We start from the raw sequence: 18,579 nt of genomic DNA, 5'->3' as shown, positions 1-18,579 counted from the left end.
TTTCCAGCATACCACAAACTACTGCTTTTCTCAGCACGCCGCTAGCCTTCTAACCACTCGCCACTGATTTACTCACCTTTTTTATTGTTATACATAAGCTTCGAACTGATCACCTTTTTCTTTTTGTGCTTTTGAAGGTCTTGTGTGAGTTCAGACTTTGCTTCTACTGAAGGTAAGTAGTTTTTCTCACTAACCTCAGATTTAGATTTTCAGAATACAGTAACAGTAAGTAGGTATAATAATAAGTAGATATAATGCTAGGCTCATTGCATCTTATTTTCTACTCCGGTATAGATATCATACAACAAAAGTAAAGCTCATGAATTAAAGTAACCACATCTAATATTTCTGTAGACATCCATGTGGAAATGCTGAATCACATGGACATTGTTTCAGTTTCAGGGTTTTCTTGGTTAATTTTACATGAGAGCCAACTTAAACGCTACACATTGTCATGCCACAGACTGATACAGCACAGTTTCTTTTATAATTCTTTGGATGGCTGCTGAGATCACGAGGATGGAAAAAGAATGCAGTTACATTCATGCTTTAGTTCAACTGTCTTTCCATTTATATCTGCTCTGTATCATAACTGCATAGGTTCATGTAGTAGTATCTGCAGTTCAGTGGTCAGTGACTAACTATGAAAACAGCATTACTGATTATTTACAGCTGCACTCATCTATAAGTGAACAGAATGAGTTTTCAGTGGCTTCAGTAATAAACACATGGATGGAGGCCTGGTGACTTAAATCTGTTTTTTTTAGGTCGTCTTTATTTTATATGAAAGCGTGATATTTTGAAGTGGAGTTTACAGAGTCATTAATGGTGCTCACAGTAGCATAACATCACTGTGGCCCCGCTTAGGGCAGAGCCAGCTCATCTGCTTCTTATAAACATGACTTGGTCGGGATGCTTTGGCGAGTATTATGTAGGCCAGAGCTCAGCACTGCAGTGTCAAAGGGATAGCTGTTTGATGATGTCATGGCATGTGTCTTGCAGAGAATAAAGCGTGTATATTCCTCACACCTGTCCATCTTTTTATAGTCTCCTGAGTGACTCCAGTGACGGGTTTAGTGGTTTGTTTGTTTTTTCCCTGCCATTAAGCCAGATGATGTTAATAACGATTGATAGGTATCACACAATAGTTGTCATACTTCTGTGTGTTAAATAATTAGATTATTGGGAAAGGTTTATCGAGCATAAATGTACCTATCATCTTAAGATGCTCTTCTGTTACCATTTTTATCCAAAGCTAGCTAGTGCTAAAGTGTTCAGTTTCTTTTAAAGTGACTTCAGTTTTTTGCATATTATAATAATGTCAGTGTTACTGCATAACATTCTTTTTTTTATTGACCTATAATTTAGTAAATATGTAGACTAAAGCAGGATCTTTAATCAGCGACTAGTGACTACAGTCATTTGAAATAACCACTGTTAGTACATTTTAAACTAGAGCAAGCTAGCTAATTAAGCTAATACTAGCTTAACGAGTTTGTTCAAATTGTCTGCCTTTGAAATGTCCTTACATGATGGCAGTTTAATGCGATATTATAAGTATAATGCGTTGTACATACTGTACAGGGTTGAACTAGCACTGAGTTCGCAACAAGAGACTGTGTACGGTCAATAAAACTCACAGATTCGTAGCCATGCAGAGCTGTTATTGGGGTGAAGTGGTGGGCAAAGGACTGAAGTGACAGCTATGGAAGAGGAGGATATTGTTGACTGAGAAGGAAATGAGGGTTACTTATGCAAGAAGCCTGGAATGTGTTGGTGTTCATGGAGAAATAAAGAGTCTCTGTTGTTTCTGTAAAGTCGTACCCCGTGGTTTCAAGGACATTTGTTGAAACCCTTGTTTTTATTTTGTGTACTCAAAGTGTACACTTAATAGAATCATTAGTGTATGAATAGAAATATATGTAAATAATCACATTACAAAACTTATTTGCTCTTTCTGGCAATATAATTTGGTGTTTTAGTGTCTTTGGCAGAAAATTTAAGTAGTGTTTTACAGAGTGTCTATGGTAGCATAAAACAATAAAATATTAAGATAAAAAAAACCAAAACGTAAAACAAAGTATAGATGATACAGAGAACTGTGAAGCAGAATTTATGTAGTTAGAACTGGTTTCTAACTCTAATTTTTTTTTCCTTTGTTGCAGCTGATGAAGAGAAGCTAGATGAACGGGCCAAGCTGAGCGTCGCAGCTAAGCGCTCTCTCTTCAGGGTGAGTTTTGACTTCAGCCTGTTGGGCATCTTATATTGTCTGAGTACGAGCTTCCAAGCTGAGGAAAAACTTCATTCCAGTTATGGGTACGATTTCAGACTCTGGGATTAATAAAGTATTCTGATTTCAATTTCCTGTCCTTCTCTTACTTTGAGGATTTAGAAATTTTGATTGCAGATGTGAGTCACAACTGAGCCAGCCTTATTCCTGAAATGATTTGTGCCATAATTCAGCGGCTTCTAGAATCACTTTTAGCAGGAAGGAGTTGAAGGAAACCTTTTCTGTATGATTGTGTCAGGCTCTCACGTTTTTGTGGAAGAATTGTGTCTCTGTCCTCTTCAGTGTTGCTTCAATCCAAAGCCTGTTCATTTCTCAGCCCGTAGAGTCTCAGATGTTGCTCTTATTTCATATGGAAGCAGTAAGGTGCAGGAAGTTTTGCTTGTTCATTTTGCTTTAAAAAAAAAAAAAAAGCAATTAAATTTTTTATTTATTTATTTAGTTGCAAGATCTGCTAAGGACCAGAGAAGGTCTATACAGTTTGTGTAATCAGCTGTGTTCATTTCTAAAGATGACCAATGTTTACCCTAATTATCTCCATCCAGGAACTGGAGAAGAGCGTCGATGGCGGAGCTCCTAAACTGCGGTCCAGGAATGCTGCTGTGGACAGGAGACTAAGACGGACACAAGATCGATCCAGAACTCAGCCGGTCACAACTGAGGAAGTAGTCATCGCAGCCACGTAAGGCTCTGTCACCTTGTTTGATGCTATGTAATGTGAAAGACACCTCTAACAATAATAGGGTAACTTACTTTCTTGATAGGCAAAGAAAAAGTGTATAATTATATAGTTCTATCAGGAAGAATGACTAAATAAATGTAAGCTTGAAAATGAGCCCATGGTGAGTACAAATGTGACACAAGAAAAAAGTACGTCTGGTCCTTTTACTAAGAACCTTCTGATTTTTTTTTTACTCTGAAAATGTTTCACATGTGGGTTTTTATTCTCATTACTTTAATTTTTATTACTATAATAGTACTCATTTTAAAACCTTTCACAAAGAAATGTTTCTGGAGACTATCTAAAAGGAGCAAAAATGTTAATCGCTCAGTATGATGAGAATTGCATAGTTCCGGGGCTATAATAGCAAAACCTCAACCCTCCTCCCCTTTTTGTCACAAGCTGTGGCCGGGGAATGACCACTAAGACTCCATCTACAGATCTGTGTGTTCCTGACAGCACATATCAGGTCAATAAATCAGAGGTGTAAAATCTTTAAGTGCATTAAAGCAAATACATGCACATCTGTTCTATTTGAAAAGTGCTCTAAAGGGAAGTTCTCCTAGATTATCAAAGCGGAACAAACTCAACTGTGCACTTGTGTGTAGGCATCCATCTGTGGAGAGACCTTGCTGTGAAGATGAAGTTCTAGGGTGTTACCAGTTTTTGTAGATTTAAACCTTTCTTTCTGCGTGAAATTGTTTCTTAAAGAAAGCTGTGCCTCTGACTTTTTCACTGTCCTCACATCTACATGAAACTTTAACCACCATCCTAGTCTTCATGTTTGCACCTTCCTGTCTTCTCTGTCCTCTGTGTGTGTATGACTGTGTCCCTGTCCTTGACCACTGTAGCGCCCCATCTCACGTGCCACAAATGGTGTCCGCTCACGCTGCCGTAGCACGCGTCCCTAGCCCCACCCTAGTTTACAGCACTGTCCCACCATACAGGTACACAGCAGACGTGTGTGCACGGATATGTATGCTCACATCGAAGTGCGGTGTTTGACTAACATGTTTGAGTCTTGGCTGCTATGCAGTTTTTCTTCGTTCACTGTGTTTTAAACTATAGGATTGAGTTGCTGGTAAAGTTCTAATGCACAGTTTTAAGGTTTGGTGCCCTCATGTGTGATCGGAGGAAACTACATGAATTAATTGCTAAGATAGGACGTCTGGGTTTTTAACTCACTGCTTGGTGAGCATGACTCACCCTGCATGTGTAGCAAACCTTTTTAGCTCTGTGTTGGCGACTTTTATTGGCTGTCAGAAAATGCACTCTCTCTGACATGCCACTCGCTGGCTTGCATGAGCTCCCCACAAGCTTACAGAAGTCTCCGTTTTCTTCTCCCTCTTTGTCTCTTGGATGTCTTCTCCCCTCCTCAGCCTGCAGGCATCCTCACAGCAAAGTGCTGTTGCCCATGAGCAAGTGAGGGAGGCCCGGCGGGCGCAGGATACCAAGGAGATCCGGGGCCCGACGCAGACGTCTTCACTAAAAGAAAAAGATACAAAGCAGAGCGAGACTCAGGAGGAGCCTGACCTCTGCACCCTCAGCCTGGCTGAAAAGATGGCGCTGTTCAACCGGCTGGCTCAGCCCCCAACCAGGGTCACCCACACAAGAGGGGACACGCGGCAGCGGAGGGCCAACGCTCGCTACCAGACACAGCCCATCACACTGGGAGATATGGAACAGGTGGGGAAGCAGCAAGGTCACTTTGTTTCTCCAGTGCTTCGGTTCACTGGGAGAAGACCTCTTAACTTTGCTTTCTTACTGTACACATTCACTCTGTTAGTGCCACACAATACAAAGGTGGAGTATAAATGTAGTAATAATGTGTCATGACTTACTCGGTCAATCCAGTGTCTTATGCACAGAGTACGTGAATTAATATTTTTAGAGAACACAAGAGGAAAAGTGAAAATTCTGTTAATGAATATAAATGATGATGTAACTAAACAGCTGCTGTCCAGCTCTGGGAGCAGATTGCTGTTTAAGGGTAATGAATGTTAACAGAGTTTCAAATGGGCATGGATGGAATCATATGACAGAATTATTCTAGTGTTCACTGAAAAATGAAGAAATGTGAGAGCACCGAAGTGATGATATATGGAAAAGGGAAAAAAACATTTAAAGGTGGAAAAATTGAGAAGTTGCAATGATGACATGTTATCTGTTAGTCAGTGGGTTTGCAGGGGTTATAATTAAACTCCTGCTACTAAAGTAGAAAATCCATGAAACAAGAACTGCAGCATGCTGGTGTTTCTGCTCCAGGAGCTCTCAGACGTAGACCTCAGTGATGAGCAGGAGCTGTGTGACAGTCTGGTAGAAGACCTACAAGTAAGCTTCCTCTGAACAGTCACCGACCACCACTTGCCTGCATCAGTGGAGGCTGACACAGCGGGAGCACTCTTCTCAGAAATGACCGTCCATTTCTGTGAACAACACGCTCTGTGTTTTCTTTTTTGGCTCGTCTCCACATTGGTGTGATTTCATTCTGAATGTACGTTGCATGGCCCAGCTTGTGATAAAGCTCTGAGTCATCAACCCCAGTTCAATAAAGAGGCGTGGATGGATGAAGCACACATATCAGCGAGTCTGTGGGCTTTAAAAGATGTCTCTGTGACAAAGAAGAGGGAAACCAAAAGCAGTTCAACTCCCATCTACAGCCACAGGGGTTGAAAGTTTGATTGTGGGGGAAGTATGAGAGAGAAATTTGAAGCAAAAGCGAGTTAATGGATGGATACATGTTGCAAGTTTCCTTGACATGGCTGCTTTCTGTTGCTTGTCATTTGTTCCTCAGCAGAAGTGCCAGGTTAGTTCTCCTCTATGGATTATGAACCCAGTTGTTATAAACTGAAAGTGTTTGTCATGCGTTGTGCGTCGGCGGCTGCTGGCATGGCTTTGTGATGTGGGCTGACCATTAAGAGAGGCTGCTGTGTGATGCCCAGGAAGTGCACTGAGTCAGGCAGGCTGTGACTAGTCAGCGTTATTCTCTCGATTGTTTGTGTGTGCACTTTGCCCGAGCCGTTTCTCAGCCTCTGTAGCAAACTGACCCACTTCTTTGTCTGTCTGCATTACACAGCTTCAAAACGGCACAGGCTCTCGGTTTGGACACCACCTATCTTCCTCGTCTTCCTCTGCACTCAGAGCAGGCGGGACGGTGTCCAGTGACCACGCCGGAGACATCCACATATCCACTGCAGCCTGCGTGGAGCCCACCTATCCCAGCTCTGACAGGTCTCTACCCCCTCGCCAACCAGACGGCCCAGTCGGGGGGTCCCAGGGATCCTCAGATCACCATAGGCATCACATTTTGCCCCAAGGGGAAGACCAGATTGATCTGGGAGGGGGGAAGAGGAAGTTGCCGTCTCCTGAGAGAGCAGTCAGGCAGACAGCACTGCCCCAGCCCCAGAGTGGGAGAGAAAGGAGAGAAGAGGAGGAAGAAGCAGAGGAGGAGCAGCTGCAGCAGTGGCCGGACAGTGCGATAGAAGAGGAAGTGCTGTGGAGCTCAGAGAGCCACAGGCTCCAGGACAGCCAGGAGCAAAGCCAGAGGAGCAGGGCCACCAGCGGAGGTAAGAAAACAGCAGGAGGAGGAGCTCAAAAGCATCAGTCTGCTTTTTATTGCCTGAACTACTCTGCTGTTTGTTCTGTCTTTACTGAAGTTTATAAACTTGCCAAGTTTACATTAAGATTTGGGGAGAATGATAACTGTAACTTGTCTATATTAACATTCAACAGCGATATGTGTTATAGACCCTGAAGAGGAGAAGAGGATGGATGAATGGCTAGATGCATATTTCCTTTTTTTAGTAACTGGAAATATTTGGATCAGAGGGTAGTGCTGTGGACTTGTAGGTTAAAGCTAGCAGTAGGTTGTTATCTTGGTTAGTAAGGTGCACCTGCAACTTAATTTGGTGTTAAATGGGAAGCTTATTTTGGTTAGCATGCAGAGTTAGTGTTTCTGGGTAGAACACTGGAGTTTAACAGAAATAAATGAAAAAAGTGAAGCTAATCAGAAGACTAAAATAGGTTTTAAAAATTTAAAGAGCAAACTATGCTAACAGTTGGTATCGGTTTCCGTCAACAAGTTCTAATCCAACCCACTTCCTGTGTGTCTGAGTGAAAATGTTGAGTTCAGACTGTGGTTTTCAGGCTTCCTTTGTATCTGAGCACTGCAGTAACACCGGGCCGTTCACTGTCTCTGTGTCAGCATGTGGCTTGTCAGAAAATAGAAATCAGTCAAACTGGAACTGTGGAACTTGTTTCGGGGCAGGGGGAAGGAATAGTGCGTTGACCTGAGTCTCCAGTGTGGGTTGTTTGATTACAGCTGTGGCAGAGATGTTTAAAGCTGTGAAAAGTGTCTTTGCTGCTTCTCACGAGGTGGACGGGATTATTTCGGTGAGCATGAAAGATGATTGCTGCGATGCTGCTTTGAGATGCTGAGTCTGCACTGTGACACCTCTGACTGTTATGTTAAAGGGTTTACACCCTACACAGCGATTCTTAGTTAATGTATTTTCCTCAAAAGATCATACAAGCGGTCACAGTTAATGTTTATGGAGTTGCTGCTGAGTTACTGATTTTTATTTATTTATTTATTTTCTCTCCCCCTCTCCTCTCACTATTTCTGTGTGCTCACACTCACAGACCTGCTGGAATCAACTGTGGTAACATCCAGAGCAACATCTGGCTTCCCCGAAGCAGCAGACACAGACAGCAACACACACCCAGCTGACCCGGTTCAACCTGAGCAGGGAGACGAACTGAGCGACAGGATGATGGCCCGACACATGTCCATCAGAGAGAGGTGAGCATGGAAGTGTGCTAAGATAGGATTTAATATATATTTACTGCATGTCTGACCATATTCACGTATTGCAGAATACCATTTACCTGTTTCTCGGTAAATTAATCCTACAAGAGCAACGCAAAAGAAATCACGGTTTGCTCTGCTAGCTACATGTTTTTTTTTTTTTAATTCATTAACAATAAAAATAAGTTTAAATGTCTTTGTTTTTTAAAGAAAAGACATGTATTTCAAGACAAAATGCCGTGGTCACTGAAAACAGGCGTCGGTGCATAAAAATGCTAAATGATTAGGACCAATGGTTTCATTATTCATGAATGGTCATCAGTCATAGCACATTTGTGATCAGCTCTTTTACTTTTAAATTAAGAATGGATAAAATGTGATGACTCAAAATTACATCATGAGGGCAAAGAGGGAGGAGTTTTTAGGGTATTAGAGGGTTTTTTTCTTTACTGTTGAGCTTCCTGGGATGAAGTCTGGAGTATTAACAGAAGCAAAATGATAAAGAAAAGAAATTATAGATTTTTTTTCATTACATTTCATTGTTGTTATATAACAAAACTAAAGCTGAGTATTGGATTCCTGAGCAAATCCTTACATAAGTCCTGTTATGTCATACTGGGATAATTGAGCTGTTCGTGCTAGTTGACTGGCAGACATAGGACACTAATCATGCTCTAAACTGACTGATGATATAATAAAGTTGCATGTAAACTGGTGTTAAAGCCTGTGGAGTTTGTACTAGTTATTGTGCTTCTCGTAAATCTGACTCTTTGACCATGTTTTGACTAATTTGTCGTTCCCACGTTCAAAGCATTTCTCTGGAGCAAGGGTCTGTATCCCAGATACAGCTTGCAAGTTGGACTGAGTGCTGCTTTCATCCTGTTTTTGCATTTGCTGTGTAGCCCTGGGGGCAGAACAGGACATTTCCTCGCTGGGTCACAGAGGGGTGCTTGTGATGGGGGGGCAAGTGGGGCACAGCCAGGACCCTGACCTCTTGCATATATTGGTCCTGTCTGCCCCAGCTCACAGATGAGAGCTCAATAATTGAAGCTCTGTTCTTGCTCACGTTTAGGTTTTTAGACTTGTCGAGTACTTTAAACCTAATCCCAGTTTTCCTTATTAAAAAGATGGAAAAATTCAGGGTTGAGGTTTGAGTTGCTTTCCCAGCTCCTGTTACACTGACTGGCTTCTCTAATCAATGTTTATGTGTAATTGGATCAGAGCTGTCATTGCTCTGTCTGTACACTGTTTACTTCTGCAGCTCCTAAACGACATGCTCGCTGCCTCTGTTTAATGTCTGCTGTCTTCTCATTCATAAATGTAGAGGAGCATGGCTGCTTTTTGTTGGCTTTACTATTGTGACAGGTTGGGCTAAAAGCTCTGGGGAAGTAAGGTTTTGTGTTTCTTCGGCACATGTGGAAATAAAGAGTCTGCCTGCAGCTGCAAACTCAATGGCTCTTCATTAAAACCACAGCGTGTAGTTGCTTTTGTGCCATCCTTAACATACAGTTTGTCATGTCACGTTTGACAAAGTGTCTCAAAATCATCTTCATAAAACTCACCTCTTAAACAAATTGCTCAAGTTTTCCATAAATGCTCTGGATTAAATTTGAAAGCCTAGCCAAAATAAGGATTTGTTGCGGTTTTTTTTGTTTTGAAAAGTGTCCTCTAACTACAAAAAACTCAACTGAAAAACATTATTTATTATTATGAGCGCTTTGAGTACTCCGGGAGAGTAGAAAAGCGCTATATAAGAATTAGTCCATATACCATTTATTTGTATGCTACAGCTCATGATCCTCTCCCCTTCCCCACTCAGAGTCGCCTTGTTAAAGAAGAGTGGCGAGGAGGACTGGAGGAACAGGATCAATAAGAAGCAGGATGTGGTGAAGATTGCTGCAGCAGAGCAGAATGCTCAACTCTGGGAGGTGGAGCAGAGCTTCAAGAAGAAGGTAACCACCTGACGTGAGCACCCACTGCTGAATTAGCACGTCAACAGAGAAGCCTGAGGTTGTCCCTTGTATCGCTCATGTTTTTGCACGTAGTCATAGCAGCATGCATTCATGACTGACTCTGCTACTTTGTCTCCACAAGACCTGAATGCAGAAGTGATGCAGTGAGTTGGTTAATTTGATTTGATCGACTGTGTCGCATTATGAAAGCAAGTATTTAATGTGTCAGCCTCTGAGATCATGCCGCTCAGTAGGTGTTCTCGATCTTCTATTGCTGACGTGTACAGAAAGAAAAATCTGATCAAAGACTGATACCCTTTAAACAATCACTTCTGTAGAACAGAGCTACAAGGAACATGGTAACAATTTTCAATATCTCTAAACAGAGAGGTCGTGTTTTTGTCTGCGTCTTTTGATCTTTTTCTCTTTTCTCTGTTCTGTCTCAAGCAGCTGTTGCATGTTTTTGTTCTTGGACTGTATCAAGAGATAATCTGCATGTCTTCCATCCTGGCAGTAGAATACATACTGTGGTGTCTGGATCAGTCACACAATACTTCATGGGGCATGCTGTTTTTATTTCCTAAATATGGAAGCCTGCGGCTGCCACTATTCAATCATGAACATTTTTTTCTTTCCTTTCTTTTCTTTTTAGGATACTAATTTTTTCATACGTCAAACCTTTAAAATCCAATTTGATTTTAGGCCGAAAATGCATAAATGCAGTGAAATTAAACGCACGCAGTTCAAATACTTGGGTAACTTTTACGTTATCCCAACATTTTAGCTTATCAGATTTCTAATAAATAGTGAAACCCTATTTATATAATAGTAATATAATCCCAAGGCTGACAATCACAAATGCAGTTTTGCGTTGTGATGAATCATTTCTGGAGTAGCAAAAGTGAAAGCACGCAGGCTAGAATATTCATAGGGCCACTCTTCCTAAGCTGTTCACTTAATTCTGATTCATTTAGCCCTGCTCGAATGAATATATTACTACATGTAGCCATGTAATAAACTATACATAACTGTACTTGTGATAGTATACCTGGTACTTGAAATGGATATCTCAAGTCTCTAAATAAGTTTTGGGGGGAGTTGACATAGAATAATCCTGCTGTTTAAGAGTTTTATTTTATATATAAATGTAGAATGTAAAAAACTTGAGCATCTTGGAAACAGTAGCCAGTCACTCATAAAAACTTGGAACACATGATTGAACATGAGTATTTGCAGCCTTTGACTTCCAAATTTTGAAGTTTTGCCTCATGTATGTTTTATACTTGTTATGAATATTAAAGAAGCTTAATTAAGTTGGATTTTAATCCTATTTGTTGCCTGAATGACTCACATACTGAGATGGCTTTCCCCTCCAGAGAAAAGCTGAGAGCACTTTGTAGAGTTTAACTTTTCTCTGAGAGTTGAAAAGTATTCAAACTGTCAGCTACATGTGAGTGTTGTACTAACTGAACTGTAAAATGTAGCCTCTGTGTTTAGTCATGCTAGGCCTTTGTTTCTAGTTAACTGCATGTTACATGTAAACTTTCACTCTTCTGTTTGTCTCTGTTTGCATGTCCTTTACTTTTTCTTTTTTAAAATAAAAAAAATAAACCTGATTTCTTTCCTCTGCATGTTGACTGCGTTTCTGTTTTTGAAGGAAGGGTTAGGTCAGGCACAGGACACGCACCTCTCTGTTTAGACATATTCAGCTGCCGTGGCACAGCTGTTTTTGTTTCCAGCAGCTTATCAAGGTTTGCTCAGCTCGACAGCTTTACACATACATATTTTCATTTTGGGTTAGTAGTTTGTTTAAGGTCAGGAAGTACTTTACCTACGTAGCTTTGATTCATCGTGTGCAATCAGACACACTGATTGAGGAGCTTTTTCTGGGGTTTTTTTTGTTTTTGTTTTTTTAAAGATATGTCTTAATCAAATCAGGGAAATCTTTCAAGACCTAATCAATTTGAAGTGATGGCTGGGTCCAGGTCAAGGGGAAGGGCAGTTGATGTTTTTCATCTTGTTTCCATCCTCCAATTCATCCGAGCGAGTAGACATGATTCATCAGGTTTCCTGTTTTGAATCGAAGAAGTGCAAAACTACAGATAATGCAGATACAGAACCGAGTCAGAGAAAAACGGCAAGTAGAGCAGAATAAAGGCTGTTTGGACAACTTTGCTTTTTGATGGACTTTGTTTCTTTTTACTTTACACATACTACAAACTTGATATTTACCTAGAAATTAACCATTCGCCCGCGTGATAAATGTCATACCTGGAGTATAGAATCTGTAAAGACTCACAGGGAGCGGGAGTAATGTGCTTTGGCCTGTGTGTGAAATGAATGCTGGGAACTGTCCCTTTTTCTTTGGCTGCTCGTCTGTAGGATGATGAAGCGATGATGATGATTGACGAGTTTGCTGTGTCCGACCAGCTTTGGGTAAGGCCCGTGCAGAAACCAAACGTGTGTGCACGTATGTGTCAAATGCATTTAGTTTTCATTTTTCCATCTTTAACTTTGTTTCCTGTTGAAAACTCTTAGCCTTGGTGGAACACACAGAGCTACGTTTGTGTGTCTGTTTGTGGTGGTACTGGTGGTGGAACTGCGTGTGGGTGTGTCTTAAAGACAAATTGTATTAATAATCATTCTGATTGTTGTAATTATGCTGTGTTCCTCATCCCACCACTGCTCATCAGGTTTCAGATTTATAATTGTGTTAGAATTTCCTGTTCTGTCTTACACTATGAATCTAATTTAATTGAGTTAAAAATTTCCCATTTATCATATTGACTTTGGCACGCAACCTCTGCTTCTCTAATCGACTCACATTTATGACAAATGTTTCTTGTGGCGTAAGATTTGTCTGAAAGTTGGTCTAAAATCTCAAGAGTCAGTTTGGCGTGCTTCAATCTGCTTCCAGTTTCATCTCTGTTCCAGTGGTTCAGGGCTGTGGCTTTGCATATTAATGTGGCTGCAGGGATTTTTTTATTAATTTATTATTAATGTGTATTGTTTGCACAATGTGTTTGTTTCATTGGTGGATACAAGTAACAAGAAAGAATATAAATGATTAAAAGTGAGGAAAACCATCAATAACCACTAACGGGGAAATTTTTAAATGGTAAAAACACAAACATGACATAATTCTTTAAATTCAGCTTATGGTACATCAGTGGAAAAAGTAAACAAGATGTCCATGAGAACCATATTGTGGATCTTTTTTTTAAACCCTCACTGTGAAGTTAACCAGCTAAGCGAGCATGATTGTGCACATACAGAGTAGAGCAGGCAGCTGTACGTCTTGGGGAAACACTACTGAGGCAACAGCGTTTTTGGTAATTAATGAGAACCATTCAACCAAATGAGATCAGATTGTCTTATACACAATGCTCACCCACAACACTTGAACCAGACTGAATGAATGGTAGTGGTGGATAACATACCCGACAGGTTTGAGTCTAAATAACTGCTGTTGCATTTTGTTGTAATGTTACAGCAAAACAAGGTTTCTGCAAAGTAACTGAACTGCACTTTAAATTAGATCATCTCTTTCTTTTATTGTTACACTCCCCTCAATATGACACAGGCTAGAATACCCTGACCTTTACTTACTAATGCAAGTCAAGCTCCTCATCAGCCCCTCCCTTGTTGGTCATCTGGAATGAAGACTTTCTGTTGTAAGTTTGGAGCCTCTAACCCCAAACTGAGATCATCCCAATGCCTCGTCTGTGACACAACTTGTTATTTCCTGAAACCCGTTGAAAAATCTCCAGAGCTGCAGAGTTCATTGTACAGTTGTTTTTGCAAAGAGTCTCACACTACATGTAACTAGAAAACTGATACATTAAAGCCTTGTTTCGCATGATGCCAGTGTTTCTAAAATCCCAGCGACACCCCTGCAGCTGCTATACTCCTGATCATCCCCTTCATGTGTATGTGTACATTTCCTATTTCTGTGGCTTCCATAGGAGCCAGTGTTTGCTGCTACTTTCTCTACTCCTCCTGAGCCTCCTTACAATGCAACCGAATCAGCCAGCCAGGTAGGACGTGTCAACAGGTCTTGCTGCCTTGCATTGCTTGTTGTACTTGCTCACACACCTGCTTCACTAAACTCACACATTACAAACCCTATTCTACAACTTTGCTCCTTAGCCACATCACTGTGGTTAATATGCATTATTAATGTGTTCATTCTGAGGTTCAGAAATATTTGGACAGTGGTGGAATTTCTTTAATTTTTGCCTCTGTACACCACCATTTACTTTTGAGTTTCTGAAAAACTGAGACTGTATAAAAATGTCCTTAATGGTTAATTAATGAACTGGTAATTGGTGAATTAGAGCTGAAGTCTGCACTTTTTGATTTAAAATCCACTGCGGTGTATGGGAGGCAAAACCATTCAGGCACTAGCACACTGATATTGATATAAGTCGCACATCGTTATCAGCACAGGGCCAGCATGGCAGCCCCTGCAGCTTCTCGTGCTTGTGCAGAGCTTGGATCTTTTCTTCCGTCTTTTCATCCATAATCCTCATCTTTTCTTACCTTCCTCATCCATCCCTCTGGTTGTGAAGGCCATCAGATCTCGCAGACCCGTGCAGGTGGATGAAAAACACCCCTGGAGACGAAAGGTGACCCTTTCGAAGCTATACACAGCTTTCTGGGCAATTCCTCCCCCTCCCACTCACCGCTGGCAGCCTCCACACAAACACAGCAATCAAAGCTCCAGCACCATGAGTTGCAGTCTGCTATATTCAATAGACTTCTTCCATTTTACTGTCACGAGTTACTTTAAACACCCACACAGTCATGTGTCATTTCTTAATATTGTTCAAATAGAGGTGAATGACTTTAGCGCTGTGTGAGGCAAAGATTTTCTCATTTTCTCTGTGTGTACTCTTTGTGTATTTGGGCACTTTGTTGTTTATGAATGTGGGAAACATTTAAACACACAGACTGCAAAAGATGCAGTACTGTGTCCATTTTGATGGGTAGATTTTAGTGATGAGTGCAGTTTGAACAGTGTCAAACTCAAAGGCCACACTCAAAAATGAGAATCACATCTGGCATTTCCCCAAAATGTTGTTGATTTTTGTCCAGATAAAACCCACATCCAGGCATTAAGAAGTCCATACAAAGTTAACTTAATGGACGTGCCATTTAGCCCAACAACCTCGCTTCCTCACCTCACAGCCCTGCTGACCACAGCGTTAATCAAAAGCCTGAATATTACAGCTACTAGGAGACTGGAGGTGTTTATAAAATCATTGTCTTTACATTACAGCTTTAACAGAGCAAGTTAGCTGCACTGTACAGTCGAATCTTCTGGCATCAAGTTTCTGTGCATAAACGCCTGAAAGCTGTGAATAAACTGCAGCTTCTCTGCAGTTTTCGTCCTTCTTCATTGCCATTTGGATCCAACACATATTTTGCGTTACAGTTCAGCAGCTTTCTGCAGCGCCTCTACGACTCCAAACCTCTGCTGGCGTGCAGAATAGAAAACTGAGTTTATATCTCAGCAAATGGATCCGTGGGTCGATGCCGAGAAGCATTCGGTCTCCCACGTCTCTGGAGACTTTCTGACCTTGTTATCAACAGTCTGTTTACTTCCATGAAAGTACAGGAAACGCTGTTTAATTTGGCGTGTGACTCCAAATGTGGTGCTTAATGATCGTTGTGCAGCTTCAGCTAAGCAGGGTAAAATTTATAAATAGTCTTAAAAGATTTTGTGGCCACATGACAATTTGTAAAGGGCCATATTTGTCCTGTGGGCTTTGAGTTTGTATAGCAAGCACTTTTATGAAGGACATTTAAATAAATGCAGGGATGTGATGGGTTACCCATTCACAAAATGCTCCCTGGAATGCATCGCACATTACAAATGATGCAGTAAGGCACCTGAGAAGTGTTCTCTTACACTTGACACTGACTTGTCCTCCCTCTTTTCTCAGAGGTTAGCAGAGGCAGAGATGGAGTCTCAGAGCATCGAGGCTCACATGTCCATTGAGGAGAGGAAGCAGCTGATCGTGGCCCGAGAGGAATCCTGGAAGTCTAAAGGCTACGGAGCTGCCAATGACTCGACCCAGTTCACTGTGGCTGCACGCATGGTGAAGAAAGGTCAGAGGGCAAAAACGCTCACTTTCCACTGGCATACCTGTGCTCGTTATGCACTGCTGCAGAGCAATAAAGAGTTAACGTCAGCCTCAGCTCTGTGTCCTGAATGCTTAAAAAAAGCTTGCTCCACAGCTAGCAGCTTGGGGAGAATGACTCTCGTTTTCCCTCCATCAGGCCAGAGTAGCTGCTCCAAGGCCTTCGCTGAAGCAGAAATGATTTAATGGTTGGAGCTTTCCGCATTAGCTGTGCACTTACCCTGACGTGGCAAACGATGGACAGTTTCATTAACTATTCCTGCTTATTATTCCAGAGCTCTGTAACATACAACACATGCAAAGACACCCACACCTGTTGCTTTCTGTGTGAACCTACAAACTGATAGTACTGCATCTGCCTGTGAAACTATGAAAACAAATGAATTTGTGTTTTTACTAAAATCACAAACAGCCCTTCCCCTTCAGATTGTACCTGAGTCATCACATGTATATGTACGTCTCTGTTGCTGCAGGTCTGGCCTCCCCTGCTGCTCTTCAGAATCCTGTGCCGTCCAAACCCAAGAATGGCAGCATTGCCATCTCTAAACCACAGGATGGTCAGTTGCACTTCATTTCTGTGTTTCCCTGTTAGAGCATGTCACCCTGCTTTCATGTTAACAGATGGTTTCAGGAGGGTTTTTCAGGACTTTAAGAGTTCAGCCATTGCTTAAATCCGATTTAAATTAATGACGCGACTTTGTTACCTCGTTAGCCTCTGAGCTCATGTTGCGTAGGTGCTAAATGTATACTTTTGTGTTATTCTGTTTTTGCTTTTCTTTCCAAAGACATGGAACAGATGTCTGATACTGAAGGTTTACTCTTTTTGTCTTTTTTGCCATTTATCACGCCGCTCATCCAAACCACCAATATCACCAACACTAATGTGACTCGTGTGGCTGTGAGACTTCTATTGGCTTGTAAAGCCTAATAGAACGTAGCCCAGGGGAAGGCAATCACCTGGACTAATGTGCATGAGTCTGAAGTGCTGAAGAGTTCACATTTGGAGGCCTTGGAAGTGCTTGTGACCATGTTTAGATTTACGGCATTGTGACTGTAACTTTCCATTATACTCATTATTCAGTCAACAGAAGCAACATTAGTCGTAACATGTATGAGCAGAACCTCATGTTGCTTTCCTTTTCACCTAAAATCAAACACTTTGTTGGCTCTGTCGTGTGTGTGTGTGTGTGTGTGTGTGTGTGTGTGTGTGTGTGCGTGTGCAGAAATCAAGGCCATGCCAGATCTGAACCTGGAGTCAGACATGAAGCTGGATAAATTGGAGTCATTCCTGGGCAAGCTCAACAATAAAAGTGAGTCCTTCACAGACACGAGTATTAATGGTGCCTGCTTACATGTAGGTATGGAAGCTGATAGCTGCAGAAACTATCTTTTCTTGATATCATTAGACGATACAAGTGATATCAAACTATTTTCTACAAAAGCAACATTTGACATGGAGCTGCTGCAAAACTGTTCTTTTTAAATATTGAAGAACCAGGTAAACTTTGATCTTTTCACTCGGACGTTTCTGAGTGGGCTTGTGTGACAATCTGATCCATATTCATCCCGTGCAGGTCAGCATGCAACCTGTAATAGAAGACAGTAGGCCACAGCTAAACCATGTACTGCGGACTGTGTCTATAGCATCATGTTAGACACCTAAGATAAATGAAAGTCAATTTGTGTAATTATGTGTTAGATAAAGCCCTCACACAGAATGGTTGGTTGTTATTAGTGGGGCTTGTTAAAACACCAGTTAAAAGTCACAAAGAAAGTGAATAATTTCCATTTTCTGTATTTTTGTGGTTTTTAAAGAGTCGCTTCTTTCTGTCTGTCCTCAGTGTCTGGACTGCCAGAAGCAACCATCACAGTGACGGAAAAGAAGGTAAAGGAAGTGATGACCCTCGAAGACGAAACTTTTTCCAAGTTCTACCGCCAAGTGGAGGAACTTCCTTCCGTCACCAACAAGCTGGAGATAGATGACGACTTTGATGCCATCTTCGGTCCCCAGGTGCCAAAGTAAGCTCTCGATGCCTGATGTGGTTTTGACTCATCACTGAGGGTGAGACTTGTTCCTGTTAACTGTGACCCTTTACCGCTGACCTCTCTGCAGGCTGACCTCAGAGATGGTACAGCACAAGCGGGCGGTGCGCCCAGCACGTAACGTCCAGTCATCCAGGAACCCTCTAAAGATGCTGGCTGCCAGGGAGGACATCAGACACGAGTACACGGAGCAGAGGCTCAACATCGGCCTGCTGGAGAGCAAAAGGATGAAGGCTGAGAAGAGTGAGTGAGGATGGATGAGGAGCAGCTGTTTAAAATAATATACAGTCTCCTTGACGATGCTCTATTTGTCCAAGCACCAACAGGTTGTTGTAATTTATCATTCCTGCGGTTGTTGCCAGGCGCATTGGACACTGCCATTCCTACTTTACCCTGCATGTCAAACTGTGCCGTGTTGTGGGAGGCTGGTGAAATTGACAGATGCACAAAGAGGCCAAAAATCTCTTCTCTCTTCTTCCCTGTGATGTGTGCATTCATGTTATCAGCAAATGCAAATATCTTGCCCCTTATATTGACAGAGAGATGTATTGACCAATTGAGTCAGTGTTTCTATGGAAAAAGAGGGCAATATAGCATCACTCTCATATAGAAAGGCTCACTTG

At 41.7% G+C, this 18,579-nt stretch overlaps 1 protein-coding gene across 4 annotated transcripts in view; it reads left to right on the top strand.

Moving 5' to 3' along the window:
- The window catches only part of svila (supervillin a), a 59,472-nt gene that overhangs the window by 27,896 nt on the left and 12,997 nt on the right, over positions 1–18,579 (top strand). For 3 of the 4 annotated variants that reach the window (XM_085467528.1, XM_085467531.1, XM_085467530.1), the window contains 17 exons: positions 138–172; positions 2,166–2,230; positions 2,833–2,969; positions 3,860–3,955; positions 4,388–4,694; positions 5,274–5,339; positions 6,085–6,574; positions 7,650–7,809; positions 9,635–9,767; positions 12,150–12,203; positions 13,733–13,804; positions 14,339–14,395; positions 15,716–15,881; positions 16,387–16,470; positions 17,137–17,223; positions 17,755–17,932; positions 18,027–18,199. In XM_085467528.1, the coding sequence (XP_085323654.1) occupies positions 138–172; positions 2,166–2,230; positions 2,833–2,969; positions 3,860–3,955; positions 4,388–4,694; positions 5,274–5,339; positions 6,085–6,574; positions 7,650–7,809; positions 9,635–9,767; positions 12,150–12,203; positions 13,733–13,804; positions 14,339–14,395; positions 15,716–15,881; positions 16,387–16,470; positions 17,137–17,223; positions 17,755–17,932; positions 18,027–18,199 (2,360 nt within the window). The remainder of the gene's footprint in view (positions 1–137; positions 173–2,165; positions 2,231–2,832; positions 2,970–3,859; positions 3,956–4,387; positions 4,695–5,273; positions 5,340–6,084; positions 6,575–7,649; positions 7,810–9,634; positions 9,768–12,149; positions 12,204–13,732; positions 13,805–14,338; positions 14,396–15,715; positions 15,882–16,386; positions 16,471–17,136; positions 17,224–17,754; positions 17,933–18,026; positions 18,200–18,579) is intronic. The other variant, XM_085467529.1, reaches the window with a different exon arrangement.

Source organism: Copadichromis virginalis, linkage group LG9 (genome assembly GCF_057382275.1).
Source record: "Copadichromis virginalis isolate Kocher_CV1m ecotype Utaka linkage group LG9, C_Virginalis_male_GT1.1, whole genome shotgun sequence".
Taxonomy (NCBI): domain Eukaryota; kingdom Metazoa; phylum Chordata; class Actinopteri; order Cichliformes; family Cichlidae; genus Copadichromis; species Copadichromis virginalis.
The sequence above is the reverse complement of the archived record's forward strand: the minus strand, read 5'-3'. Positions and strand labels throughout refer to the sequence as shown.